We start from the raw sequence: 19136 nt of genomic DNA, 5'->3' as shown, positions 1-19136 counted from the left end.
GGAGACGCTGGACAGGACTGGAGCTCCCACACCGGGTAGGGTGCTAAAGCCCCTGGGGACAGGGACCTCCTCGGACCTGAGAATCAGCCTGGGGGCTGGGCAGCTGGGGACAGTGTTTCTGCCAAGGGCCTGGGGGTGTGGGATGCAGTGGCCAGGCTCTGGAAAGCAAATGATCAAATGTCCTTTAGGGTGAGTGCTTGAATCCTAGAAGAGTCCAGATTTCTCAACAGTGGGAAGGAAAAAAAAAAAAACACCCAAAACCTGTTAATGCTGACCTAACATTCGTGTTCCTAACAGTCCCCCAAGGAGGCATACCCACTTTACAGATGGGGAAATGGAGGCTCAGAAAAGCGGCGGGACTACGGTTCAAACACAGATCTTTAGGCTCCAGGAAGTGAGCTCTTAGCCACTACCCTTGGCTGGCACCAAACGGCATGTCCAGACTTGGGGTTGGCCAAGATGTCTTAAATCAAACCGAGGACAGAAAAGATAGTAACCATAAAAGAAAAGACTGATAAATTGGACTTCACTAAAATTACGGACTTCAGTTCCCCAAAAGACCATTTAGAGAGTCAAGGCAAGCTGCAGGCTGGAAGAAATCAGTCCTTCCATACATATACCCAACAACGGCCCCATACACAGAATATTTTAAAGCATCTATAATTCAGTAAGTAGAAGACAAACAACCCCCCTCTCTCAAGTTAGCAAAAGGCTTGAAAGGGCACTTCACAAAAGAGAATTTCCAAGCGGCCAATAAGCACATGAAATGATATTTGTCTCATTACTCATCAAGGCAACACAGATTAAAAGCATAGCAAATTACCACCATCCACCCACCTGAGGTTAAAGTTAAAAAGACAGATATAAACCAAGCCTGATGATGTGTGTGGGGGGGGCAACTGGAACCCTCGCGTATTGCCGATGGGGACAAAAAAATAGTACACCCACCTTGGAAAACCATCTATCGAGCTGAAAACGCTGCTGATCCCATAACCTGCCAGGTCTGTTCCCAGGTCAATGTCCAAGAAAAATGAGTGCTTCTGTCCATCAAGAGCCACGATCAAGAATGTGCAAAGTGGCTTTAGTCACGATAGCCAGAAACTAGAAACAAAAGCCAATCGACGCTAGAATGGATAAATTGCGAACGTGGCCTGTTCACACAATGGAACAGTAAACATCAACAAACAGGAGCCACGAAACCGATCGATCTCGCAGACACGGTGTTGAGTGAAAGCAACCGTGACAGAAGGGCATGCGCTATCTGATTCCATTTTTATCAAGAACAGGATATGTATATACGTGAGAATTCAGTTAAAAAGCAGAGGGGGCACACCCTTGACGATGCGGAATTAATTGTACAAAGATGAGAGGGTTTCCTGAGAGGAGGTGAGCTCCTCATCACCAGAGGCATGCAAACTGCAGCAGAGGGGCTGCTTTGGCGGGGCGGAGGAGGGGCCCAGAGCCAGGATTTGTAAACAGATCTGTGGTCTGAGACTCTGATCCCAGTCCATTCGGAGGATGACTGTCCTGGATGCTTTGCAATAGACCTTAAAGGTTGCTACACAGAGAACATTTCCACTGGCCTGCAGATGCCATCTGGACATGATGGTGGCTGCTGCTGCTCCAGCCAGAGTCTGTGTAAGGAGCCGGAGTCCAGGGGCGCCTGGGTGGCTCAGTCGATTAAGCGTCCGACTTCAGCTCAGGTCATGATCTCACAGTTTGGGAGTTCGAGCCCCGCGTCAGGCTCTGTGCGGAAGCTCGGAGCCTGGAGCCTGCTTCGGATTCTGTGTCTCCCTCTCTCTCTGCCCCCCCACCCCGCCCCGTTCATTCTCTCTCTCTCTCAAAAATAAATAAACTTTAAAAAAAAAAAAAAGGGAGCCGGAGTCCAGCTCGGCAGAGGCTGAGCCTGACATGTGGCTTGTGACCTGCGATGGAAGGATGTCCTGCGTCACAAAACATGCGCGACCCTGAGGGAGAACAGGCCTTTCAGTGAGCTGGAAAACGACAGGTGCCCTAAACCAGGGGCCCAGGCTTCAGAAACTCGTGGGCCAAAGACATGCTGGGGCAACTTTGATTTTGCCAGGTAAGGTGGTTTTAAAAGTACAAAACCCCAACTTCCAGTTAGTGGCACTATTATTATAAAAAGAGAAGGCAGTTTAACACTAGAATAAGTGGGAGAACTCACAATCTCAAACTCGAGGACGGTCCTTTACATTGAAAAGTTTAGCTGTTTGAAAACTTGATTACCTTCTAGCGTTTTCTCAAGTCATTGGAGACGGATGAGGACTTACCATGGCCAACTTGTAAAGGCTGTGAAGAGTGATGGGAAGCCCTGCTCTGGGCTTGAGCGCCCTGGGGCAGGACCTTGTTAACCAAAGGGTCCCGGTGCCCTGTGCAGGACCAGGCCCCGGGGGGCATCTTCTAAGTGCCTACTCACACAGTCAATGAATCCGTCCTCGCGTCACTGTTAACACCTTTTTCTTGCAGCCTAATGCACCGCCTGTTTAATGTACTGCCGTGGAGGAGCCTACTGGTTGGTGCTGTATGTGGACACCAACACCCTTGGATGGCAGCAGTCCTCAGCAAGGGCAGCAGCCATCACTTAAATGCATGTTGGAGAGACGGCGTCCTATATGCAACCTCTTGTATATTCTGGTCACGAGGGAGCAAAATGAATGGGCAAATACGAAGTGGATGACCAGCTCTCAGACCAGACGGTAAGGGACTCTGGCACCAGGAAGGCTGTGGATGGAGGTCAGGGGCCCTGTCCCTCAGCGAGGGACAGCAGTGTCCACTCCTGGCCACATTTCACCCCTACACCTGGGCCTCTACGGAAGCAACTTGGGACAGATGCCCTGCAGCGTGGCCAGGCCCACCTGAAAGAGAAAACTTCGAGTGCCCGGCCCCTGCTTGAGACCCCCATACTGCCACCCCAGCCCAACCCTACCTGCTCTTCAGTTCACCTCTGTGCCTTTGCACATGCTGTCCAGGTAGGCTGCCCCTCCCCCAGCCAGGGAAAGCTAGCTGCTCGGTGAGGCCTGGACTTCTGGGTTGTCCCTCTTTTCCGTCACCACTTTCTCCCTCCTCGGGCCTGCCTGTGGTGAAGGCCTTGGGGAACGTGGGGAAAGAAAGGTCAGGGAGCACCCCTTCTCTCCCATGCTGCACCCAACCTCCAACCTCTCCATGGCTCCTTCTGCTTCTACCCGTTTCCACAGTGCGGGGGAAAGGCAAACACCCAGATGAACGTGGACTTTCTTCTAAGATGCCAGTGCTGCAGATTCTATCCATCTGCCTGTCCATCCATCCATCCATCCATAATCACCCATCTATTGTCTGCTTATCTACCCATCCATCAGTCTATCTATGGTCTGTTCATCTATCCATCAGTCCACCCATTCATCTGTCCTGCATCCAGTGTTAACTGAGCCTTGATGTTGTGCTGGGCCCTCCCAGGAGTGGGCCCATCAGGAAGTAGTGAGTTTCCAGTCCCCGAAAGTATCTAGAAGGACACAGAGAAAGGCTGGGGTGACCAGGAGCTGCAGCTGAATCACTTGTAGAAACCTGTTAAAAACGTGGACCCCGGCCCATCCCCAGACCTGTGGGATCAGAATCTCTGGGGCCAGCGCTCGGGACACGGCATCTCTCCCTAGCTCCGGGGAGATGCTGACACATGTCACAGTCTGGGGGGGCTGCCCACCCCCCATGGTTATGCTTTCAGATGCCAAGACACCTGTGGAGCAACCAAGCTTACGAAGTGTTAACTTAGGGAAATCTGGCCTGTCCCCGCTGGGCACTGGGTCCTCGTGCCCCCACCCCTGGGCCGATTCTCCAGATCTCTTGACCCCACCCGTGAGCCTTAAAGTTGGGGTGCTCAGCTTGCGCTGGGTGAACACAGCACCTCTTCCTGTTTTGTCAGCTTTTCCTGGGAATAAGTCTGTAAGACCTGCTTTCTATACTGACAACAGATACTCAAACGCAACGAAGCACAATGCACAACTTGCATGAGTTTGAAAGATAAAATGAGACACTTCAAAGAAATCCCAAGCTTGCGGCTGGCCCTGGAGGATGCATCCCAAGCCCCAAGGGAGCGGTGATTCTGGGGAAGACTGGGAGAAGCCAACAAGAGGAGGGGCCCTGAAGGCCACAGCCGACTGGGTCCCCAGTCCTGCCCCAGGGGCCCCTGGTCACTGCCAGCAAAGCAGCAGCGCAGACTCTGAGACACTCAGGCGGGCCCAAGCCCCCTTCCAGCAGCCTTCCCATTGGAGCCCCAGCCCCGCCAGATCCCAGCCAGCCCCCACCCTCACTCCTCGCAGTGGGGGACGGAGCTGGCGTATGAAACAGGAGCCTAACAAACCCGACCTTCCCCGCGTCTTTGCCTAGAACTCCCGGATTTCAAACCGGGTGGATATCAGAGGAGAACGTGGGACCTCAAAGCGGAGGCTGATTAAAGGGGCCGCATCCCAGAGATGCGCCACTCCTGTCAAAACAAACTTTGCTGCGTCTGGAGATGCTTGCCGTGTTTGAAACGTGTTCATTAGATATGAAAAAGGCAAAGATTTCACATGAAGGAGACGCTGGCGTCTGTGGGCTGCACTTCTTCCCCACTCGGCAGTTTTGAAAATGGCTGGAGAGATGGGGGTCCCCGCCGGACACCCACCTGCCAGGTGTGACTGGGGGCTGGGACCCCGAGTGCAATCGTGGCGGCAGAGGTGGGGACCGCATGGACTCGAGGCGGCACGCGCTTCAACCCCTCAGCAGGAGGGAACTGAAATTCTCTCTCCCAGCCTCAGTTTCCCCAGTGGTGCAACAGAGGGGTTGCACTTGAGGGTCCCCGGAGGCCTCCGCTCCACCTCGTGGAGCCTTGGCTTCTCTCTCTGGAAAACAGGGACAGGACAACTGACCCACCGGTGCAGGTGGAGGGGCTCTGGGAGGCCCCCTCGGGCCCCAAGAGGGAGAGGTGGACTGCAGCCAGGAGGGCGGGGGAGGGGGCAAAGCGAGCGAGCAAGTGAGGGAGTGGGGGAAGAACACAGGAGGGAGTGAGGACCAGATTCCGGAACCCAAGGAGTGGCTGGCTCCCTCCGGGCTGGGCCCTGTGACCCACATTTCCATCTCACTGTGACCTGTCTTGTGAAACTCCCTCCCCACCCCCAACATCCAACCAGGCCCCACATCCTGAGAGTGCTCCCCTCCCCTCCACCCACCGACTGGCTTGGCCCTCCCTGTCCTGCCTATTCCCACCCTTCCTCTGCCCCAAGGCGGGGGCCCCTGCCCCCCATGCCCAGCTGGCTTCTTATCCCCCCAAGGGAGAAAGGCCAGGTCCTCAGCCTGGCATTCGAGGCCTCTCCAGACTGTCCCCGCTCCCCGCGACACTGGATCTTTGGGCAGCCACATAGGCACCTCCCTGCCACTCTGTGCAGCACCCTGTTATCCAGGTGTTAGGGTCTCACCCAAGACGGCCCGGGGGTGTCAGATGGGAAGGCGGGCGGCCGCGCTTCGGGCTCTGGCTGGAGCACCCCGCGGGCACCGCGAAGGTGCTCACCTGGCGGCACCCAGGCTTCCTCCTTTGTTAATGGACGGGGATGCTCCCCTCCCCCAGGAAGGCTGCAGCACTGTCGCCCGTAACACCCGGGGTACAATTATTAGAACTGCACTAGGACGGGGGAGACTCTAAGTGGATTCTGCATCCTGCCCCCCCTCCCGCCCCCAGGCTGTAAGTTCCAGAGAGCAGGGGCCTTCCTGGTGAGCGGGCCGGGGCCGGCCTGGCACAGAGCCGGCCAGGTGAATGGGCGGACAAACAGGTGAGCTGCAGTTTGCTTCCCAGGCAGGATCCCATCTTCCTGTGCTGTCCTCTTGAGACCCTCTCCTTCCCTCTCTGGTGTCAGCTCAACCAGGAACAGCCTGTGCCCTGAAAAATGCCAGGGTGTGGCAGACAAGCCAGGTGCCCCTTGCCAGCCAGGTGTGATCTCCCGGGACCTCCACCAGATCAGAGTTCAGAAACCAGATGTACCTGCCGAAGCAGGTTCTCTAGGCCAGTTACTCCCAAGCGTCCCGGCTGCTGGAACGGGCAGGAGGTGGCCCAGGGGACGTATCTACACGAAGCGGGGCCCCCAGGGGCGCTTGGCTGTGAGGTCCGTGTGCCCACTCAGCAGCTGTTCCCCAGGGCCCACCCGGTGCCAAGCGTGGGCACGCTCACGGGACTGTCAGCGTGGCAAGGACCGGAGGCCATCCTCCCTGCCTGCAGCCCTGCCGGGAGGGTAGATGAGCTTCTCCCCTGAGTGGCTGGGCACCCAGAAAGCTCATCTGGACTCAAGCCCATTTCCCAGGATGCCGTGGGTGTGCCTGGAGAGGAGCGGACATCTCAAGGAGCTCTAGTCCCTGCGGGCCAGGTGACTACAGGGATGTGGTATCCCTCCCTCTAGGCCTCAGTTTCCTCATCTGTCAAATGGAGATAATAAACCTCGTCTGGGCTGACTTTTTAAAAAGCCACACATGTTTCAGACATCTTTTAAGCCTTGTCTTCTTTGTTAACTCACGTCTTCGGTGAGGTCGGTGATTACAGAAAACAGAAGCAAAGGGGCAGCCCTGGGAGGATCGGGCGTGGCCCCGGACCCCCCCAGGGCTGGTCAGGGCACAGTTTAGAGACAGGAGCCCGGCACCCAGCCCGCACACAGGGGCCCTCAGGGGACAGTTTTGCCTGCCCCTTCCCACACCACCCTGGGACTGGCTGTGTCTGGGGGCCTCCTGAGAGCAGGGAAGGCTGCGGGATCCCATCTCCAGCACCCAGCCCTGGGCCAGGGCGGTCGGCCAGGAGAAGGGAGAAGGAAGGAAGTTCTGCCCTGTGGTCAGGCCAGGGGTTGACAGCCTGGGAAAGCCAGTGCGCCCTGACCGCTGTACCTGTCTGGGCTGCCCCCACTCGGACCCTGCGAGGTGGCTGAGGCCCGGCACGCGCCCTGGGCACAGGCTGCCTCCCTGCCCACCCCTGATCCCAGCCTGCGGCCGCCCCGTCACTGCCGCCGAACAAGCAGGGCCTGCTCTCCCAGCCCTACAATTTGTCTTGCAGCTGCCGCCGTTGCTCGGAGCCAGACACTTGCTTGTAGCTTGTGAGCTGTGTATGGGCAAATCTTTCATTTTTCTTTCATTACGCCGGCGTGTACTGTCACTTAATTTTTATGTATGCAATCCTTCCTGACAAATATGATCTGCTGCCTGGTAATTCGTCTGACGCTCATTCTGTTCCGCGCTCTAATTACGGCTCCTATTCCTGACACCGAGGCAGCCGCTCTGCCACCGCTGGGTACCGCACCTGTCAGCCCGGCCATGGCATGACTAATGCCCTTTCATGCCAGCCTCGTGTTAGCAAATACAGAGGCGGGGAGGGGCCCGGGGGAGGGAGAGGCAGAAGGGGATGCGATTTGCATAAGCCTTGCCAGGGGGTCAGCAGCCTCAGGAGAGGAGGTGGTTGCCAGGGTAACGTGGCTCCCGCCACCGCATCCCCACATAGTAGGTGTGCAGGGACAGCGGATACATAATTCATACTCACGCGCGGGGCGTGAAGGAGCCCTGACCCCCGAGTCCCTTTCTGAGTCACGATGCAACGGCAATTAGTCTGATATCTTGCCGGAGCAAATGTGTGCAGGAGACTTAGCTGTGGCAGACCCGCACTGTGGAGAGGGGGCCTTTCTCCCACGTCGGGGGGGGGGGGGGACTTCGGGCCCTGGGTTTCAGCTCTGTGCCGTCTTGTGGTGGAGCCCAGCCCTCGGTTCTGAGAGTGGTCCTGGGGGCAGGGCCTCGCCAAGCCCCCTGCGGCCTCTCAGCTCCCTGGCGTCCCCTGGACACGGGCACAAGGCCCCAGGAGGGCTCCTTCCATCCACCACTGGGCCCCGGTCGCTGCTCGGAGGCCTCGGGAAGACCCCGGCCTAGCAAGCAGCCTTTTCCCCAGTTCCAATTCCTTCTCATTAATATAATAAGTGCACCAGTCCGAGTCGATAAACTCACACTGTCGGACGAGCCCGTATTTCTGCCCGTTCCTAATGATGTGATCTTAACTGGCTCTGACGAGCGCGCAGTCTCCTCCGTGGAGGGACCGAGAGGAGGGACCTGACTGACAGGGGACAGAGGCAGTGGCTTTAACTCTTCTCTTTGACAGTTGCCCTTGAGTGTCTGGCCTTTTGAAGCTCTTAAACCAGAGAGGTAAACAGTCCCAAACCCACCGAAGCACTGATTTTCATAAGGAAGGGTCTGAGGGGACCAGGGAACAAGGCTTCCTCTCGGCACGGCAGGCTGGGGGGCTCTGGAGGGAGAGCCAGCACAGCTTCCACGGCCCAGCCCTGGTCTTCTGGAGGAAGCGTGGGCTCCGGAGGAGAGGCCCGTGTTCGAGTCCTGGCTCTGCTGCTATGTGACTCAGAAGAATCCCTCAAGCTCCCAGGTTCCAGATTCCTCGTTGGCACAAAGGAAGGGTCCTGTGGACCCTCACGGCTATTGGAGGTGTGAGTAAAGTGTCATAAACGCAGGGGACGTCCTTTCAAGCCCTGCCCACACCCCACATTCAGACACACACACACACACACACACACACACACACTCGCTCAGGTCGGAGCTGCTGATCTCTTAGTGCACTTCTCCTGATCGTGTGCTTTACCCGAAAGCCTCTAAGCCATCGGGACCTGTATGAACAGTGACAGATTCCACCAGGAAAGTGTGTCTCCGGGAGAACACCTCGCTGTCACCAGAAGCTGCTGTCTGTACTCACAGCATGCCGCAGGCACTTGGGGAGAGGGTAGGGGACACACGGGCTGGGGCCGCGGAGAAAAGAGTCGTTCCCAAGGGAGGGAGTTGGCCTTCACAGGGCAGGTAAGCCTCAGGAGCACCTTCCCCGGCGAACGCCACCTCCAAGAACCAGGGACAGGCTCGCTGGGAGCAGGATGCCCCTGCCATATCTGCATCCTTCCCACCAGCCCTGGTTAAATGCGGATATGCCCTGCTGTAACGCACAGGGGACCCCCACGTCTGTGTTCCACTGGGGGCCTCCCGGTTTCTCTTTCCTAATCAAATGAAAACTCCTCATCCTCCAACATTCCACGTTTCATACCCAGTCACATACCCGGTGTATGGATTCGGAACTGGCATTGCTTCACGGAACCCGAAACCCATGCGTGCCCAAGTATATCCCCAAGCCCAGCCCTCAGGTGCTCTCCAACTCCAGGAACGGTACCGCCCCAGCGAGCCTGGCGCTTAGGCGCCCCCGTCTGCGGCGCCCCCGCGCTCCCCACTCTCCGGCTCACCCGTCCCCTGCTCCCTGCACCACAAGCTCCCCTGCACCCTTCACAGTCCAGCGACAATGTCACCTCCTGCTGGGTGAGACCCTGGTAACCTGGTCCCTGCGGCTTCAAAACTGCCGTGTAAAAGCCAAAACCTGAAAGAGTGCCAGTGTCCCCCACCAGGAGGACTGGACCGAGCGTGGGGCATCCATGGGATGGAACACGACGGGAGAAAGAGAAAGACGGGACCGCCGTCCCGGACGGGCTCTGCCGTGCTTTCCTGGAACGGGCGGCGAGGCAGTGTGAGGACGCAGGGGACCCCAATCCGAGGCCTCTCAGTTCGCCCCGCTCTGGGTCACTGTGGTGAAGAGGTGAGTAAAGACTAGGGCTCAGGAAGGTAAGTTCCTGCGTTAACGGACCAAAGGCCCTGTGTGGTGAACATTCGCATCTCCCCACAGGGTCGCCCAGGACCGCCAGCCGCTGCTGGGATGTGTGCACAGGCTCCTTACCTAGGGAGTGGGCTGCGGTGGTCTCGGAGCTGAAGAAGCGACCCAGGCCGAGGTCACCAAGCTTCACGACGCCCGTGGCCGTGATGAACACGTTGGCAGGCTTGATGTCTACAGAGGAAGAAGGCAGCTGGTGTGGGGGCAGAAGTTGAGGGGGGTGGCGGGTAGGGTAGGACCCACGGTGTCGAGCATCTTGCGGGTCCTCGGGGGAATCAGAGAATGGGCACGTGCGAGGCCCTGGGCTGGACTCCCGGACTCCCCGAAGGCCAGGCAAGATGCTCACACGCCCCTGTCCGGGGAGTACAAAGTGGTCCAGCTTCCTCACGGATGTCCCCAGACCATTCTCCCCAGAGCACGGAACGCTGCCTCCTGGGCCCCAGGGGTGCCCAGCACCCCCCCCCCACCCGCGGGCTCTGGGGGGGAGTGGCAGTGCCCGGACCCCGCGGGCTCTGGGCGGGGGAGTGGCGGTGCCCGCACCCCGCGGGCTCTGGTGGACGCGTACCTCGGTGCATCACCCGGCGAGAGTGCATGTGTTCCACGGCGCTGCACAGCTGTGCGAAGTACTTCCACACCGTCCTCTCGGGGATGAGCCGCTTCTGCTTCTTAAAGTACTGCAGTGGGGAAGACAGACAGGCCTGGGGGACGGGCCACAAGGGAGGTGGCCACGGGGCAGTGCCCCTGTCCTGTCCCCAGTGGTAGCTGGCACCTGGCACGGGGGCGGGTGGTCAGGCTGCTGAACAAACAATACATCTGGAACAGAGGGTGCTGTGCTCCCGTCTACACTTCAGCCCCAGACGGCCCTCCGTGGCCACCGGTCCGCCCCCACCCAGCGCTGACCTCCCTGCGGGTGGAGCAGGTCTGGCCCAGAGTGAAGGTCCTAGAGGACTTTGCAGAACGGATGCCTGGTCTGCATCTTGAAGGCTTCTCTCAATCACACTTTTCCTGGCATTTTCCGGACACATGCCCGTCTCCCACACAGCCTGATGGGGAAGCTCCTTGCTGGAGCAGATAGGCACGGACTCTGTCTGCCCCTCGCCCCAGCTTGGCCCAGAATGGGGGTACCCGATGCCTGGTGGTTAAATCCCAGCTGCCCTGTCCCCGGGAACCGGCAAATCTCAGTGCAGCAAGGAAATGGCAGGGCATTCTTGAAAGGACCCCCCAGTTTCAACAGGCACTAATCTACTTCATTGCCTGAAAAAACATATTTAATGCTCCAGAAAACAGAACGAAACCCAAAATGCCACCCAAGCTGCACTGAGTGAGCCGTAGGTAACCAAAGGTCCCGGAAGGAGCACACGGGGAAGAGGTCCTCACCCATGTCCCTCCGGGGAGTCTCCTGTGAGCCAGGCCTGAGGGGTGGCGTGGGGGGTGGGGCAGTGACTCACGCACACCGTTAACCTGAGTACTGGGTTTTTGTTCAGAGGCTTTTTGCTCCAGAACAACCACCTTTTCCAAAGCAGCCAGAGGCGAAGCCATAGGCCCATTTGTTCGGGCAGCTGCTTGGGTGCAGGGAAGACAGTGGCCGCCCCAGGACACGCTCCTGGCCTAGGGAAGGGAGTTTGTGGCGGAAGACAGGACCTGGGCTCACACGGGTAAGCACCCACCTTGTGCAGCCACTGTGCTGGGCCCTCAGCAGGAGTGACCGCACCCTTCTTACACACGAGGAAACCAAGGGCCACACAGTAGCTGGTAAGGGGCTCAACCCCAACCTCCCAGGGCCAAGCTCTTAACCCTAATTAACTCTGAATGACACCGGTAACCACCGGATGAGGGACTGAGCTCAGAGAGGTTCAGGAACTTGCCCAAGGTCACGCAGCTGGAGTGCCAGAGCGGGGACTTGATCTGGGCACCTCCGACAATGGGACGGTCATGGCCGAAAGCCCCTGGCCTGGCAGTAAAGCCCCATGAGGCTCTCCCGAGGCTCCATTCTGGGACAGGGACCTCACGGGTGAGCTGCCGAGGCTCCCAGCACAGACCGCTGGCGCAGGACCCCACTCCCCTCCACGCTGCCCCGGGTCTCTGTGGTGGGTTGGGCTGGAACGTTGTTTACGCTGTGATGTTGGTTAATCCTCATTACAGCTTTTAAGCTCGGCTGCGAATGGTGCTTTTCTAAATGTCACGTCCTGTAAGCGCCGTGTGACATTTAGCAGGAAGGCGCAGAGTCTCTGGTGGGTTTTGGGGTGGCGGCAACTCTCAGCTTCACTGTCCGTCATAAATAACGTTGGCGCTGTGGCGGTGGTGGCACTGCTTGGCCTGAGGCTGCGGGCCCTTGGGACACAGGGCCTAGGCCAGTAGCCTTCAGGCTAGCCCAATGGGGCGGCCGTGGTGCAGCCTGGCCTGGGGCCCCGGCAAGGTCCCCAGCTCCCCTCAGTACCCAGAGGCAGCCAGAGAGTGGGAAAGGCCACTCGGGGAAACTGAGCTCCTACCAAGTCCCAGGCGTCGTGAAGAGCGTATTACAGATGGGGAAACTGAGGCATAAGGCCCCCTTCCCGCCAAGGGAGGAGGGTCTAGCAGGTGTGTCTGCCTCCAGACCGAGGGTGTCTCTCCTGCCCTGCCTCTCCCGCTTGCTGGGGGCAGCACCCAGCCAGGGCCCTGCAGGGGAAGCGGCTGGCACTGCAGCAGAGGGAACAGGAACAGGCACGGGGGAGGGCCCTGTGACCGAGGGAGAGGAGGTACCGTGTCAGGAGGGGAGGGCTCCTGAGATGGGGCCGGGAGGCCGTCCCCCAGAAACCCGGCGGGTATGTGACCAACTTGATCTCTGGGCTGGTGTGGGCCCTGAGGAGGCCAGGGAGAAGGGGAGGGCAGCTGGGGAGGGGGCACCCCACCCCCCAGGCCAGGCACAAGGTGCTGGACACCCACACGCCTCCCTTCTCTCTTTCACCCGGAAGGAGCCTGCACCCAGCCCCGTACCCAGCACCCCCCTCCCCCACCCCACAGTCCCTCACGCACCCCCAGGACAGAGATGGAAACCGGGCTTTGTGGGCAAGGGGTTTGATTTGCCCAGTCGCCAACCCCCGACTGTTTGATTCCAGCCCCGCTCTGCTGACTGAGATGCTGCAAGGGGCCTGGGGTCTGCAGGGGCTTCAGGGTGCAGCACCCTCGCCATGGGCCACGTCCCAGGGCCCTTCCTCTGTCTCCCCTCCACCTCCTGCTCACGGATTCCACTCCCACCCTCCACCCCACCTTCTGCTGGGCATCTAGTCTTTCTTCTAGAACACCATACAAACCATATCTATTCCCCACCATGAGTCCCGTGGAAGCTCCCTGCTGACCTTGGGGCAAGGTCTCGAATCCTGGGCCCAGACGGTGAGGCCCTGGGCGACCTGACTGCCCCACCTCCCCCCGCACTCCCTGCCTCCACCTCACCCAGTACTTTGTGGACTCTGGACTGCTCATCCCACTGGGTTCTTGCAAGGTGTTCTGCCACAACACCCCCTTCCCCCCCTGCGCTGTCTCCTTCAGGTCTCAGCTCAGGCCACCTCCTCCAGGAAGCCTTCCCTGGCTCCCACAGGTCCTGAACTTGGCTCGCTCACATGGACTTGTGACTTTTTGTTCATGGGTCTGCCCTCCTGTTAGAAGGCAAGCTCCCTGAGGGCAGCACCCACGCCTAGGTCTCGGCACCCAGCGGGTGCTGGATGCGTGTGTGTTCAGCAAGAGAACGACATGTGAAGGAGAAACACAGGGTGGGGGGGTGGGGGGGAGAAGGAAGAACTAAGACATGATAGAGCACATCTGTTCCCACCAGGGATCTGTGTGGAGATTAACATCCCGGCAAACACATTAATATGTCAACGAAAATATAAAAGCAGGTGATAACAGCTCAAGTAATGCCGCTTCCCAACGACGCCCGAATTCCTAGGAGCCAGATTTCAGAAGAGCAAGCGCTGAGCAATTGCTCAATCCCCAGCGCCTGGTGGGAAAGACGGAAAACCCATGTCTGGCCCCTTTTGCAAGTGTTGCCGGGAGCAAGGTGGGGGCTCCGGTGTAGCTGGCCTCGCTCAGAAGCAGATGGACTGGGCTGGGGGAAGGAGGCGGTGGGGGCCCATGGCCAACAGCCTGCAGGCTGGTCAAGCCAGCAGGGAAGTCAGGGCCTTGAGGGAGGAGCACAGAGCGGGGTGGGGGGCTGAGGGCTGGGGCTTGGGGGTCCCACAGAGAGGCTGTGTGGCCTCAGGCAGGCCACTAAACCTCTCTGAGCTCTGCTGAGGACGGTGTGTGCTTAGTGAGTGATGTGTGTGCTCAGCACGGTTGTGGCTCACAGGAGGTGCTCCAGCAATGGAGCTGTGATGGTTCCTGAGTCCAGAGTCTCGGTTGGCCTGGGCCTGGGCCTGGGCCTCAGGATGGGGGGCAGTGGGGGTAGGGCAGTATGGGGGCTGCCGTGGGACACAGAGCAAGAGCCAGACCTGGTAAGTCATTCAACCTCTCAGAGACCCCCGCCTCAGCCACTGCATGGAGTGAGGTGTCCCTCCAGCGCCGGAGCGGCCCCAGGGGGATCACTTGGGTGCTGATGCCTGGAGGCCCTGGCTAGGAAACAGAGAGCGGCGCCACACAGGCACGGCGCTATCCCCCGTGTTACTGGGTATCCTCGGGTAAGTCTCTTAGCCTTTCTGGGCTTAGTTTTCCCTTTGGAAAGTTGGACGCACAACACCTTTTCCCAGATTCTGTGAGCTGGGGTCTGACCTAACATGGGGTTCTATCCCTGTTTCTACCGTGAGGCAGCCTGTGGGCAGCCTGGGGCAGTGGGGACAGCCAGAGGCGTGCTTTCTGTCCATGGCTGACCCTCTCCCAGAGCCTGAGCGGGCACCCTCCAGGCCACGGCTGAGGCCTGTGAGGCACTGGCCAGGGAGGCTGAGTGGCCCTGGTGGACAGCCTCCACCCGAGGCCACAGCAGCAAAGACCCCAGGCCGAGGGGCTGCCTGATCCTGGGCTCCCTGTGTCTGGACGGCCCCCGGGGCCGGCCTGCCTGCCGGCCTCACTCACCTTGATCATCTGCGAGAGGTCACCCGCATCGGCCAGCTCCAGCACAATGTTCAGCTCGTTGTCCTCAATAAACGAGTCCAAATACTTGATGATGTTGGGATGGTTTAGTTGCTGTCCAAAGAGAGAAAGAGGGGGAGGCAGAACCAATGAGGGCCGGTCCAGCCTAGCGCCTGCCCCGTGCTGGCTCACAGCACGTATTCATTAGCAGGGCCCTGGCTTTGCTACACAGGGGAGTGTCTTGGGGGAAAGGCCTGTGCTTGGGAGTCAGGCAGACCCAGGCAACACTGGGAATGCCTTTCTGCATCTCTGAGTCTCAGTTTCCCCATCTGTACAATGGGCATAATGTATTCATGAGTAGTGAGCATTAGATGCGCCAAGGCCTCTAACGCAATGTCTAACTTGGTGACTGCCCGGACCTGAGACTCCACGGACACCTGTGGACAGCATCCTCCTCCTCCTCCTCCTCCTCACCACCCGTGACCCTCGGCAGCAGGGCTGGGCCCCCACCGCCCTACTGCTGTGCTCAGCAGGCCTGTGTTGGTGCTCCCAAGTGCGCCCATCTCCCTTCTTCCTCCCTCCTCTCATTTTGACACATCCTTGTGAAATCCTGAAAAAAAAACCCAACAGTTCCTGGCGTGCTCCGTGCTGAAGCCCTGCCTCTGGCCTGACCACCATGGCCCACGTGCTTTCCAGACAGGACAGCTCCCCACCAGCTGGAAGTCAGCCCCCGCCTGGCTAAGAGGGGACAGACCTTGGCAACTTTTTATAACTCAGACTGACTGTTTCCACCAAATGATTCCAGAGTCTGGGAAAGCAGAGGGGACTCAAATATTCTGCCAGGGCTTGGTCGGCCAAGTCCACGGGGGCGGCTGTCAGCAGACAAGCAGAGGCCACCGTCGCACACATTTTCTAGAAGACCTGGAAGTTGCTGTGAGAGGGGTGTGGATTTGTGCTGTGTGCCGACCTGTGCCTGTCTTCGGATTCTAAAATGAGGGGGACCTTGGCAGACATCACATGGCTGTGCTATCTGCCATTCGTTCTTTTCCCAAGCCAGGTCTGGGTGCGCAGACACCCCTCAATCAGAAGCCACAGGTGGCCTCTGTCGCTGGCCATGTGTCTGCCCCTCCCTCGACTCCACTCTCTCCTGGTGTCCACTGCCTGTCCGAGCCCTCAGGTCCCTTGTCCTGGGTCTCACCCCCTTTGTCAGCACAGCAAACAGCATGATTATAGTCTTAGCCTCTACATTTAGGGCTATGATCCGTTTCAAATAAATTTTTATGTACAGTGTGAGGCAGCGGTCAAGGCTCACTTCTGTCCCTTTGGACGTCCAGTTTTCCCAGCACCTGGGTTAAGAGTCTTTCCTTCGTCCACTGAACTGTTGTGGTGCCTTCGTCAAAAGTCACCTTTACCCGGATTTTGTTTTGAGGCCTTCCCGGAGTGAACGCTGGCCATCACATCAGCTGATATTTTCCATTTACCAAAAAAAAATATCAAAGCGAGTGGAATGCTGGCACTTGATCAAGTTGAAAATGCTTTGAAGTCTCGAATGCACCTTATGATGTGCCAGCGCTGTTGTTATTATAAACGAGAGTCCCCTGCTCTTTCAGCCCACTCTTGGAGCTCACCTCCCCACCTCCCCACCTCCCCGGGGGAACCTTACATCCTCCCAGGGAGGCCTCCCCGACACCCACCAAGGTCATCAGCAGACTGGGCAGCACAGTTTTTCAAATGACTTGGGAAGACTGGAGGGGGTTTGGGTGGGAATGAAAGCTTCCGTCAAGGGGGCTGTTACCTCGAGGTGCTGGCTCCTGGGGGGAGGAGGGGGAAGCCTCTCTCCCTGCTCCCAGGGCAGGCCTGAGGAGGGCAGGTGACGTAAGGGCTCCCTCGAATACCCCGCCAGGCTACAAAGGTACAGGCTGGGGCAAAAAGGGACCCCCAGAGGTCAGCTGGGGGCAATCCCCAAGGCCTGGAGAGGGAAGGGACTGACTCTAGAGGATGAAGCTCGGTCCAGAACCTGGTCCAGTAACCGAGGGCTGCTGTCCACCCAGAGTCCCCTTCTGAGCCTGCAGCCTGTTGGGGAGCTCAGGCGTGTCTCAAAGGGGACACACCTGGGCCAAGGATGTAGAAAGTGCTCCAAAGATGCGAGTGGTGGGGTTTCATGGTTTGTGAGCGGGGGAGGGGTAGCTGCTTTGGCTTCGTGTATCTAGGGTTCAGGTAAGTAACACCTCAAGATTCATCTCCAGTGCGGCTCCTCCTGGCAGCATCGATCACCCTCTCACTCTCTGGCATCCCGACAATCCACGCCCACGTCTCTCTCTCTCTCTCACAACCTGGAGCTCCACAGGGTGGGGCTGTCCCTGAGGTCCCGTGCCATGCCCTGGCGGTCGTGCTGGCTGCCGAGGGATGGACGACGGACAGATGGCCAGACGGAAGGAAGGCAGAGGTAACAGTAAAGGGCTCAGGTCCCCCCCCCCCCCCTTGAATCTCTGCCACCAGGGGCTTTGCTCCGTCCCACTCGTGGCCCCGCTGGGACGTGACACGGCAGTCTGTGAGGATCTGTCTTCCCTGCTGGCTGCAACCTTGTGCCCAGCACTCAGTGCTGCTCAAAACTGTGCTGACTGTATGAACACATGATCTCTGCCCGTGTTCCGACAGGGTCCGCCTTCCCGCCCCACGTCTGGGGGGGCGGGCCTCTGCACTAGGAGGTTTTGGGGTTCGGGTCCTGGCATGAATGACGTGAATGATGTTGCCCAGTGGGCCCTCTGAGAACTGTGGTTCCCTTTGTTTTGCAGGAAACACCTCGCGCCCTGGCGCATCCTGTTGACTTCCTCTGGGCAGGCGGGGAGCTGGATCGGCGTTCTGGAAAAGGGCTGGCGGTGAGCGGCAGAGGTTGTGACCACGATGACAAGGGCTGCCTGTGACCGAGCACTTGCACACAACAGATGCTACACTGAGCCCTTCCAACCCATTTTCTAATTCCCCCGGCACCTGAGGACAGTCCTGTTGTCATCACTCCCTTCTACAGATGACAAAACGGAGGCCGTGAGTGGTCAACAGCTTGCCTACAGCCACATAGCTAGTGAGTAAGGGGTATGCCCACTTCCAGAGCCATGGTCAATGGCACACGGCCACACTGCAGCCTGAGGAAGCCCCCGGAATAGGCCCAGGTCGCACCAAGCCTCACCTATGACTTCACTGAAGCCCAGGGACCCAGAACAAGCTGGCTCAGTACGAGCACACGTACAATTCCTTACTCGTTGTGAATGGCACATGTGCATTCTTGGCCACAAGAGAGGAGAGAGGGTGGGTGACCATGACAGCAGGTCCCCAGGGCTGGGAAATCAGTCTGAGTCCTGAGACCACACCCAGGTCCCAAAGTCGACTGCTAAGGTAAAACTTTAAAAAGGTTATCCGAAGGGGATTTTTGGACCTGTAACAGTTGGAGTTAAGGACACCTCCCTGTAAGCCTCCCTGGGACCCATCATAGGCAGGGTCACAAATCACATCAGGCCGCATCCCCCGCTGCTCTCAGCCACTTCAGGGGCCTCCCCGTTCCCGCGTTCGAGTCCCACATCCCAAGGGTGGCGTCCGAGGCCGCCACCACCTGGCTCCCCAATTCCACACTGCGGGGATCCCCCAGCCTTCCAGAGTCTGGGACGGGACCCTGCCCTCCTTGGGCCCTGGGTCAGCCGGCATCCCTCGCACAGTCACACCGGCTGCCTGCCCACTCCCTGCTGCCTGGAAGCGGCTGAGGGCAGGCAGGGACCAGGCCTGAGAGCCCAGGGAAGACCCGACAGTGTAAACCGCTAACCAGAAATCCCGCAGTGGGACTTCCACATCGTTGCGACCAGCAGCCCCACTTTACCAGAAGGTGTGGAGCGAGCCCTCTGTCTCCTGAAAGGGGAGGACCTACTGTGTGCTCCACTGTGCTGGGCCCTCCTCGGATACTATTTTACCTCATCTTCTCCAACTGCCCGTATCCCGTGAGGCAGGTGTTCTCACCACTGAGCAGATGGGCAAACTGAGGCTCCCGGAGGCTAAGGCACTTGCTTAAGGTCACACAGCTCGTAAATGAAGACATGAGGATTTGAACCTAGGCTCCTGGGCCTCCGATACGCGGAACATTCCTCCTCCTCCACCACCCGTGAGACCCCAGGCAGAATCCCAAGCCTGGGGAGTAGGGAGGGATCTCCAGGAGAAAGCAGCCCTAGTCTGGGGGCGAGTCTAGTCCAGAGAGTTCTGTTGTCTCTGACTCTGGGGAGACCAAGGAGGAAGCCAGCAGGGAGGAGAAAGGAAAGGACACAGATACCACCACCCCCGCCCCCCAGCCTCCTGTTTGGGTAGGTCTGGGAAGAGCTAACAGGGTGACAACCCTCCAGCACCAGGAGCCCCGGGC

The 19136-nt window shown here is 58.6% G+C and overlaps 1 protein-coding gene across 3 annotated transcripts in view; it reads right to left on the bottom strand.

Annotated features, from left to right (window-relative positions):
* The window catches only part of NEK6 (NIMA related kinase 6), an 86403-nt gene that overhangs the window by 13494 nt on the left and 53773 nt on the right, over positions 1–19136 (bottom strand). For all 3 annotated transcript variants that reach the window (XM_043566893.1, XM_043566895.1, XM_043566894.1), the window contains exons 5-7: positions 14741–14851; positions 10266–10374; positions 9767–9874 (exon numbers count right to left, since the gene is read on the bottom strand). In XM_043566893.1, the coding sequence (XP_043422828.1) occupies positions 9767–9874; positions 10266–10374; positions 14741–14851 (328 nt within the window). The remainder of the gene's footprint in view (positions 1–9766; positions 9875–10265; positions 10375–14740; positions 14852–19136) is intronic.

This window comes from Prionailurus bengalensis, chromosome D4, assembly GCF_016509475.1.
Source record: "Prionailurus bengalensis isolate Pbe53 chromosome D4, Fcat_Pben_1.1_paternal_pri, whole genome shotgun sequence".
Classification (NCBI taxonomy): Eukaryota; Metazoa; Chordata; class Mammalia; order Carnivora; family Felidae; genus Prionailurus; species Prionailurus bengalensis.
The sequence above is the reverse complement of the archived record's forward strand: the minus strand, read 5'-3'. Positions and strand labels throughout refer to the sequence as shown.